General features: G+C 41.5%; 1 protein-coding gene across 1 annotated transcript; it reads right to left on the bottom strand.

The window, feature by feature from the left end:
* Positions 1–5,627: 5,627 nt before the first annotated feature.
* Positions 5,628–9,814, bottom strand: LOC115113609 (UDP-glucuronosyltransferase 2A1-like). The gene has a single exon (XM_065013052.1). The coding sequence runs from the start codon at positions 7,874–7,876 to the stop codon at positions 6,275–6,277; it is 1,602 nt and encodes a 533-aa protein (XP_064869124.1). The 5' UTR covers positions 7,877–9,814; the 3' UTR covers positions 5,628–6,274.
* Positions 9,815–9,818: the final 4 nt, after the last annotated feature.

Below are 9,818 nucleotides of genomic sequence, written 5' to 3'. Positions count from 1 at the left end.
CAGCAACTACAGTCGGTCCCAAGCACTTGACCCTGCACAGCATCAATATGCACCTAACCGGTATACCAACCACTCTGCTCAAGCTCCAAGGAGGTGTTTTGTCTGCCAGCAGGCCAGAACAGATGCACGCTGCACACACTGCTTCCGATGTGGGAGTGGAGAACATTTTCAAGCTGGATGTAAAATGGGAGCCAGACCATCAAGGAGGCCCCTTTAAACGGAAACAGGTTACCGCTGAGGGACGAGTGTTAACCGTAGCCACCAAAAAGTCCCAGAAATGTGCAAATTGTGCCAGAGAAGAGTCATTTGAGAACCTGAAACAATGTTCATCATGTAAAGAGACACTGTACTGTTCCAAAGTATGTCAAAACCAACATTGGACTAAAAATAAGAAAAAATGCACTCACCTGAAAATTGACTCTACCAGTGAAAGGTTTTCCTGCACAGAGAAAATGCCCACTCCTTACCATCCCTAGCTCAAGGTTGCCACCCCGTAAGGTCACCTCGCTAGTCGGCAGACAGTGCCTTATTGAGTGTCACCTGAATCGCCACCACCTCCAAGCTTTATGGGACACAGGCTCTCAGGTATCGGTCATTGATGAACGATGGAAAGAGGAATCTCTCCCAAACGCAAGGCTGAGAGATGTTTCAGAAATCTTGGACTCACCTGATGATCTAAGGTTGACTGCAGCAAATGGGACTGAAATGCCGTACCTGGGATGGATTGAAACAACTTTTCGTCTAGCCTCTGAAACTGACCAAACAAAGGAACTGGTCATCCCAGTGCTGGTAATGAAAGGCTGTCACCTATCTCATCCCATCATAGGTTTCAATGTTATCGAGCACATCTTGACAATGACCGAAAAGACTAAACTATACAGTACAGTAAAAACAGCTTTCCCAAGCCTCAAAAGAAACAAGGTGAGGGCTTTTATACAGGCTGTTAGCGCAGAACAGACAGATGAATACGCAGTGAAAACCAAGAAAGAGAAGGTTGCTGTACCAAAACACAGTAGCATTCAGATTGAGTGCCGTGTAGTTTCCCAGCCTTTCAAAGATGACATGACAATGCTTTTCCAGCCAGACCTGAACCCGCAGTGGCCAGATGACCTTGAGTTCTTTGACACACTAGTCAGAGTCAGTAAAGGTGTTTTTCCAGTTATCCTGCTTGATGTCTCTAACCCCACTGACCACGACATTGCCCTGCTAGGACGCACAATCATCGGTACAGTACAAACCATTATGACTGTGTTACCTGCCCAAGTCTTTGAAAAAACTGTCACCTCAGCCACAGTGAATCACACCAGCGTTCGAACCCCATGTACTGCTACTGAACAGTGGGATCCACCAGTAGATTTAACTCACCTAACCGAAGAACAGAGAGAGGTTGTTAGGCAAATGCTTAGAGAAGAGTGTCACTCCTTCTCCAGATCAGACAATGACATTGGCTGCCATTGAACGATTGAAAATGACTATTTCTCTAAAGGACTCTGAACCAGTAAAGCGCACATACATGTCAGTGCCCAGGCCACTGTATCAGGAGATGAAGGGTTACATTTATGACCTCATAGTCCAGGGCTGGGTTAGGAAGTCAAACTCTTCATATTCCTCACCTGTCGTGTGCGTTCGTAAGAAGGACGGGACCCTCCGGTTGTGTATAGATTACAGAGACCTGAACAGAAAGACACATCCCGACCGCCAGCCCATCCCTCGGGTCCAAGACATCATGGACAGTTTAGGTGGTAATTCCTGGTTCTCCCTCTTAGATCAGGGGAAAGCGTATCACCAGGGGTTCATCTCTGAAGAAAGCAGACCACTGACAGCATTTGTGACACCGTGGGGACTCTATGAGTGGATACGTATGCCATTCGGCCTCATGAACGCTCCTGCAGCTTTTCAGCGGTGTATGGAGGAGTGTTTGGAAGGGCTCCGGGATAACATCTGCATTCCTTATCTGGACGACACGCTAGTTTTCAGTAAAACATTCAACAGCCATGTGAATGATGTGCGAAAAGTTTTGCAGCGTCTCAGAGAGTATGGCATTAAACTCAAACCAAGTAAGTGTGATCTCTTTAAACCCCAGGTCCGTTATTTGGGCAGAATAGTGTCTGCAGAGGGCAGCCGAGTTGACCCAGCCGATTTTGAAGCAGTAAGAGCATTGAAAGAAATCAGACCAGAGACTGTGGGCCAGCTCAGAAAAATGCTTGGTTTACTCACGTACTACAGACAGTACATCAAAGACTTTTCTAGGAGTGCCAGCTGCCTGTATGACCTCCTGAAAGCAGATTCAGAGAAATTACCTGACCACCCACGGAAAACAAAAACAAAGAAAGTAAGTCATGTGGTGCCCTCAAACAAGCCAATCCTGTGGACTGACCAGCATCAACAGGCACTTGAACAGCTGATTGAGTGTTTGCTTCACCCACCAGTCTTAGGTTTCCCTGATTTCACTCAGCCATTTGTTGTACACACTGATGCGTCACACCAAGGCTTGGGAGCAGTTCTTTATCAAAAGCAAGAGGGGAAGCTTAGGGTCATTGCTTATGGCTCTCGAACCTTAACAGCAGCTGAGAAGAACTATCACTACCACTCGAGCAAGCTAGAATTTCTAGCTCTAAAATGGGCAATCACTGATAAGTTCCATGACTATTTGTACTATGCTCCGACCTTCACTGTATACAGCGATAACAACCCGCTCTGCTACATTCTGTCTACTGCAAAACTGAACGCAACCACTTCCAGGTGGGTTGCAGACTTGGCTGATTTCCACTTTACAATAAAAGTACAGGCCAGGCAGAGAGAACGGTGATGCAGATGCTTTGTCAAGGATGCCACTGGATGTAGAGTCACTGATGAGAGAATGTTCTGAGGAGCTTCCACCAGACACCATCGCCGCCACGATACAAGCAGTTGAGGTACAGAAAGAGGCTGTTGTACCTTGGTCATTTTCAGCTGCATCTATGTCAGTATCAGCTGAAGGTGAGACAACCACTGCAACAACCAGCTCGATCCCAAAAGATGGGATTAGAGAAGCACAAGAATCTGATCCAGTCATCCGTCCTGTGCTCAATTTCAAACTGTCGGGTTCCAAACCGCCAGTTAAAGAGCAAAAGAAATTCAGTCCAAAGACAAAATGCCTATTCAGAGAAGAGAATGTGAGAATGTGGCATGTTGGTTTATAGGGGTTAAGTAAAGGTCAAAGTACTGCTTTTATCATTTCCTTTCCATTTGTTAAAGTCACAGTGATGGTTACTCAAAACTCAATGAGTGAACATGATTATAATATGGATGTATATTATTACGATGGATGTGTCATATAATATGGTTGTATGATATTAATATATTGTTTAACATAGCAGACACATTTCACAAAGTCAAACAACAAGATTTGCTGGTCCAAACATGTCAATGAAACCCTCTCGGAATTGCCTATATAGAACTACCTCATGCTTTTTCTACCCCACACGATAGGGAGAATTGGAACCCTACCAAAAAATTGGAACCCTCTATAGATACAACTAGGCATGGTGGGAGGGAGCTTAAACACAAAGTCAACTCTCATGAGTCAAAGACCAGCCCCCTGTAATAACTCATTGAAGTCCACACCTGGTTGGACAAACCCATTACAAACATCTTGGTAATGTGGCTGAATTAAAAATCTACCCTGAGCTTCCCAATGAAAATAGAATAAAGATTGAGTAAAGAATATGCTTTTCTATCTGTGAAAGTCATTTTGTGTGAGAGCCATGATCCAGTCATTGGAATATAAGACATGGGGGATGGTGCAAGGGTTAAATGTCCCTCTCCACTTGTTATCTACCATACATTTTAGACTAGAGGTAGCTGAAGATAATGATCCACCAAAATACCAGTCCCCCATGCTGGGTCAGTAAGCACCAGGTCTAACTGGCTCTCCTCCAGTGATAGAATATCATTAAAGAATATACACTTTTTAAAAACATTTTTTTTTTTTTTTACTAGGCAAGTCAGTTAAGAACAAATTCTTATTTACGATGACGGCCTACCCTGGGACAATTTTGCACCGCTCTATGGGACTCCCATTCACAGCCAGATGTGATACAGCCTGGATTTGAACCAGGGACTATAGTGACACCTCTTGCACTGAGATGCAGTGCCTTAGACCGCTGCACCGCTCAGGAGCCCACTTAAGTGTACAAAACATTAGAAACAGCTGTTTTTTCCTTGACATCGACTGACTAGGTGAATCGAGGTGAAAGCTAGGATCCCTTATTGATGTAATTTGTTAAATTCACTTCGATCAGTGTAGATGTAGGCAGGTCAAATAAGGACTTTGAAGCCTTGAGAGAATTGAGACATGGATTGTGTATGTGTGCCATTCATAGGGTGAATGGGCAAGACAAAAGATTTAAGTGCCTTTGAACGCGGTATGGTAGTAGTATTCGGGTGCCCCGGTTTGAGTGTCATCTATCTACATATCTGAATTGTGAATTTTGTCGGGTCGCCCAAAAAGTGACATATTGCAGCTGGGATTTTCACGCTCAACAGTTTGTTTCAAGAATGACCCCCCATCCAAAGGACATCCAGCCAACTTGACACAACTGTGGGAAGCACTGGAGTCAACATGGACGAGCATCCCTGTGGAATGCTTTTGACACCTTGTAGAGTCCATCCCCTGACAAATTGAGGCTATTCTGAGGGCAAAATGGCAAGTCAATATTAGGAAGGTGCACCTAATGTCTTGTACACTCAGTGTACTTTAGCGGGCTTGTTAACATTTACATGGTTTCTGTTTACACATAAACAGACCTACCCATATCAATTATTTGACAGATGCGATCATTAACATAGAATCCCTTGATGAGAGGGAGAGTTCAATGAGCTAATCTGAGTGAACACAATGTTTTTGTGTTTGTGGACTTTCACCAATTTGTACATGTTTGCCATATACAATATGTTTTTGTGAGAGCTGGGGCCACCAATATATACGAAAAATGTATGCACGCATGACTGTAAGTGACTTTGGATCAAATAATCTGCTTAATGGCATACATTGTTATTATTTAGCTGTACACAGTGAAATCACCAGTGTACATTGAACTCGGAGATTGTACATTGTACTATATTATAATGTATGTATGAGTACAACTTAACTGGTGTTAAAATAACAGTTTTGAAAGTTTTTACTCTCGCAGTTTATTATATTTAAACACTGTAGGGTGTAAAGCCTTATTTGTATATTTACCAGTGTGCCTTTTGAGGGAATGATCGAGTTACCACCCATGACTGTGTTTGTTAGTGACAGAGGTTGTTGCATTCGTTCATTCACTTCCAGGCCTGTAGCCTTTACGAAGTGAGTGCCTAAGTGTTATCATGTAATTAAGATTAAACCCTTTATGACAATACATTACATATATGTTATGGCCTTTCTTTGGCCTTTCTTTGATGGCCTAGTTTCTCCCTAACACAGAGGTCTGAAATTGTTGGCTTTCAAGCCACATCAGGCCTGCAAATCACATTATGCTGGTTGGCAAAGTATGTATCTTTCTGTAGCATGAAATCAATAATTCAATCAATGTACATGCAAAAACACAGATATTGAAACATTCTAAACATCAACCTGCAATAGAGCATGATGTGAAATCTGATAATGATGGGTAGGATTTTATTTATATTTTTCTAACCTACACAGAGTAAAAAAAACATTAACACTGTGAATTTAACACATACAGTAAATGTTTGCAGTGTGGCATTGAATCACAAAATGCACAAACAACTGGAAATACTTGACAAATAAATATATTCCACACTAAATTACACATTAACATTTTATTATGTCATCAATTCAACATTATACATTTTCATGATTCAAAGATGCACTATGCAGAAATCGCTCTGCCATTTCCTGGTTGATAAAATTGTAATAGTTCGCCTAATTTCAGTTTATGTGACAAAACAAACACGTTTAGTGTAAATAATCATTGTACCATCTAAAGATTGTGAAATATATATTTCCTTAATTAACGAATAATATTGCATTTTCAGCTGTTTGAAGCTGGTGTACAAAACCGAAAGTAAAATACGCAAAAACTAAACTTAAACACGGGAATCATAGAAATAGTGCACATAGAATATATCCACGGCATCTTAGACTTGCTTTCAATGAGAATGACAGATCTATAACACACATATCTATGTGCATTTTGTTGGTTCACCCTAAAAGCTACATATTACAGCTTTGATTCATACTTATCCTATTATTTTTGTGTACCAGAATGTGGAGAATTGGATCTGTTCATTCACTTTTAATCTTTCTTTTCAAGCAACTTCTAACGCTTAAATATCTGACTATTGCAACAAGAAGAAGAAGAAGCACTACTACAACAGCCAACAATATCAGGACAACATCTACAGAGTGGTAGGAGTACCAAGGCATTCTGTAGGACTCTGTACGCAGGTGAGCAGCACCTTTGTGTCTCATGACAAACTCAATCCAGAAGAGGGCAGTGTCCAGGGGTTCCATTGGCACGTCCCTGTGTAGCCTGGAGAGTCTCTGCATGTTCGTCCTGTAGGATGGCTCATCCAGAACTTCCTGCAAGGCCTCCAGGAAGTTATTGTTCTTGTCTACTGTTGCCATGGATAAAATCTTTGCTCCTCCTCTTTTTTTCAGACGAAGGAGGTTGTCATATTGATCAAAAAACAGAGGTAGACCCACAACAGGAATTCCATGGTAAATAGCCTCTTGAACCCCATTTGTTCCTCCATGAGCTACAAACAGCCTCGTCATTGGATGTCCTAACAGATCATTTTGCGGCATCCATTGAATTAGTAAGGTATTGTTGCCCAGAGTAGCTGGCCTGTCTCCTTTGTGTCTCCAGATTACCTTCTGAGGCAGTTGGGCAAAAGCAGCAGCTATCACATCAGCTATATCATGTGGAAACTCAGACACAAAAGTCCCCAAAGACATGATAATGACTCCATGCACCCCAGAACTCTGAACAAACTCCTCTAGTTCTTGGGGAAGAGGCTTTGCATGTTTACATTGGAACCCTGCCATATAGATAACATTAGGCATGGTGGGACGAGGGAACTCAAACACAAAGTCAACTCTCATGAGCCATAGATCAGCCCCCTGTAATAACTCATAGAAGTCCACACCTGGTTGGAAAAACTCATCACAAACAGCCTGGTAATGTGGCTGGATTACAAGTCTGTACTGAACTTCCCAAAGCAAATAGAAAATCATATTCTTTACTCTCTCTGTGAAGGTCATTTTGTGTGAGAGCCCTGATCCAGTCATTGGAATATAAGACATGGGGGATGGCGCAATGGCTAAATGTCCCTCTCCACTGGTTATCCACCGTACATTGTAGACTAGAGGTAGCTGAAGATAATGAGCCACCAAAATACCGGTCCCCCATGCTGGGTCAGTAAGCACCAGGTCATACTGGTTCTCCTCCAGGGTCTTCATTAAATCCTTGTCTTCCAATACAGCAGTTGCCATGTCACATTCCAGTCCATGAACCTTAGACATTGCAGAGAACATCTCGATTTGCAAACGTATAAAGTTTAATACAGAGCTTGTTCCTCTCTCTAAATCAATTACTTTCTTTATGATTGGCTTTACAAATTCCTCAAATTCCACACCATCAATGACAGGTATTGTAATAGAACTGTAATGTAGAGACTCTTCTTTAATATACCAACTTTGAGTTGTCCGTACTACTGTGATGGTGTGTCCCTGAGAGTGAAGAGCCTTGATCAGAATGTCCATGTTCACCCAGTGGCTACCTTCTAAGGGAAATACCAGAATTTTCCCACCATCGTAGATTCTCCAAGAAGCAACCAGTAAAGATATGAGAAGGTATGAGCTTATGCTTCCATTGTAGCTTGCCATCTTTCATCTGAATGATAGGAGAAATCAGACGGCAGGTTGAACAGAATGCAAAACATCAACTCTTGTTGTTGTATCAGGTGGACTCTGACCGACTTAAAAAGGATTGGACCCTTTATCTTCTATTTTCGCCTAAAATGACATACCCAAATCTAACTGCCTGAAAGTAGCTCAGGCTCTGAAGCAAGGATATGCATTTTTTTGGTACCATTTGAAAGGAAACACTTTGAAGTTTGTGGAAATGTGAAAGGAATGTAGGAGAATATAACATATTGTAACACATCTGGTAAAAGATAATACAAAGAAAAAACAACAACCGTTTTTGTCTTTTTTTTGTATCATCTTTGAAATGCAAGAGAAAGGCCATAATGTAAGTCCAGCCGAGGTGCAATTTAGATGTTGTATTTTTTTTAAACCTTTATTTAACTAGGCAGGTCAGTTAAGAACAAATTCTTATTTTCAATGACGGCCTAGGAACAGTGGGTTAACTGCCTGTTCAGGGGCAGAACGACAGATTTGTACCTTGTCAGCTCAGGGATTTGAACTTGCAACCTTTCGGTCACTAGTCCAACTCTCTAACCACTAGGCTACCCTGCCGCACCAGCAGTCTGAAATGTGCAACGTTTCAGACTGATCCAATGAACCATTGCATTTCTGTTCAAAGTGTTGTATCAAGACTGCCCAAATGTGCCTAATTTGTTTATTAATAACTTTTCATGTTCAAAACTGTGCACTCTCCTAAAACAATAGCATGGTATTATTTCACTGTAATAGCTACTGTCAATTGGACAATGCAGTTAGAGTAACAAAAATGTAAGCTTTCTGCCAATATCAGATATGTCGATGTCCTGGGAAATGTTCTTGTTCCTTACAACCTCATGCTAATCGCATGAGCCTACGTTAGCGCAACCGTCCCGCAGGGGACCCACCAATCCTGAAGAAGTTTTAAGTCCCCAACTAAGTCTCCCAGTGTCTAACAGACTTAAAAGCTAATCTCAAGACACCTTTCTAATACAAAGAGATGGTCTTAGAAGCTGGAAAGTAGGACAATTAATTCACTGTAACAATGATTTGTCTGCTAAATTAACTGTATCCCACAAGCCAAACAGTTGTAGCTTTTGATCATACAAGAGCATTCACAGATGAATTCTTCAGTGAAGCTTATTCAAAGAGGATTATAATTAAACTCTTGCTTGATCTTGTTATGTAATATTGTTTTTCTGAGAATGTAGCCACTGTCAAAAAAACGTATTTGTATTTTACCAACCTAGGGCCCAGTTAATTACGTTTTGGCCATTATTTTAATAAATTATAAAAGAGTAATGTAAGGGTAATATACTGTAAAAGGGTAGTGTATATAAAAATGTAATATAAAAGGGTAATGTGAATAAAAGAGGAATGTCAACTTAATTATAAAATATAATTAAATATAAATATATTAAATATAAAAGGTAAAGGGGTCATATACATACACTTATATAATGTACACTTATTTATAAAGGGGGGATTAAAAGTTATTTATTCACCCCTGTTAATTATTAGCTAGTCTCATGTGGCCAGCCTTCCATAATCCTGTCTCGTTAACCGTGAGAAGCCTGTTTTTCAGAGGCAAGAAAAACAATAACTTGTCACACCTGCACCCGCTCCCCCTCCTCGCGCTCGAATGCGCCAGGCTTCCCAGCATTACACACTCCTGCCACCATCATTACGCACACCTGCCTTCCCTCATCACGCGCTTCAGCAATGATTGGACTCACCTGGACTCAATCACCTGTGTTATTACTATATCTGTTTGTTACCAAGCTGTGTTCCCTGCTTCAGGATTAATGTTTGTTTGTCTTTGCCGGTTCTGACGCTGTCTCCGTTTGATGTCTGTTCCATATTAAATGTTCGACTCCCTGTACCTGCTTCTCTTCTCCAGCGTCGGTCCTTACATAACCTGGAT

This window comes from Oncorhynchus nerka, linkage group LG28, assembly GCF_034236695.1.
Source record: "Oncorhynchus nerka isolate Pitt River linkage group LG28, Oner_Uvic_2.0, whole genome shotgun sequence".
NCBI classification, from domain to species: domain Eukaryota; kingdom Metazoa; phylum Chordata; class Actinopteri; order Salmoniformes; family Salmonidae; genus Oncorhynchus; species Oncorhynchus nerka.
This window is presented reverse-complemented; position numbering and strand designations above follow the sequence as displayed.

Bases quoted from the DNA above. Each gene is read 5' to 3' on its own strand.
- LOC115113609 (XM_065013052.1), bottom strand. From the start codon at position 7,876: ATGGCAAGCTACAATGGAAGCATAAGCTCATACCTTCTCATATCTTTA.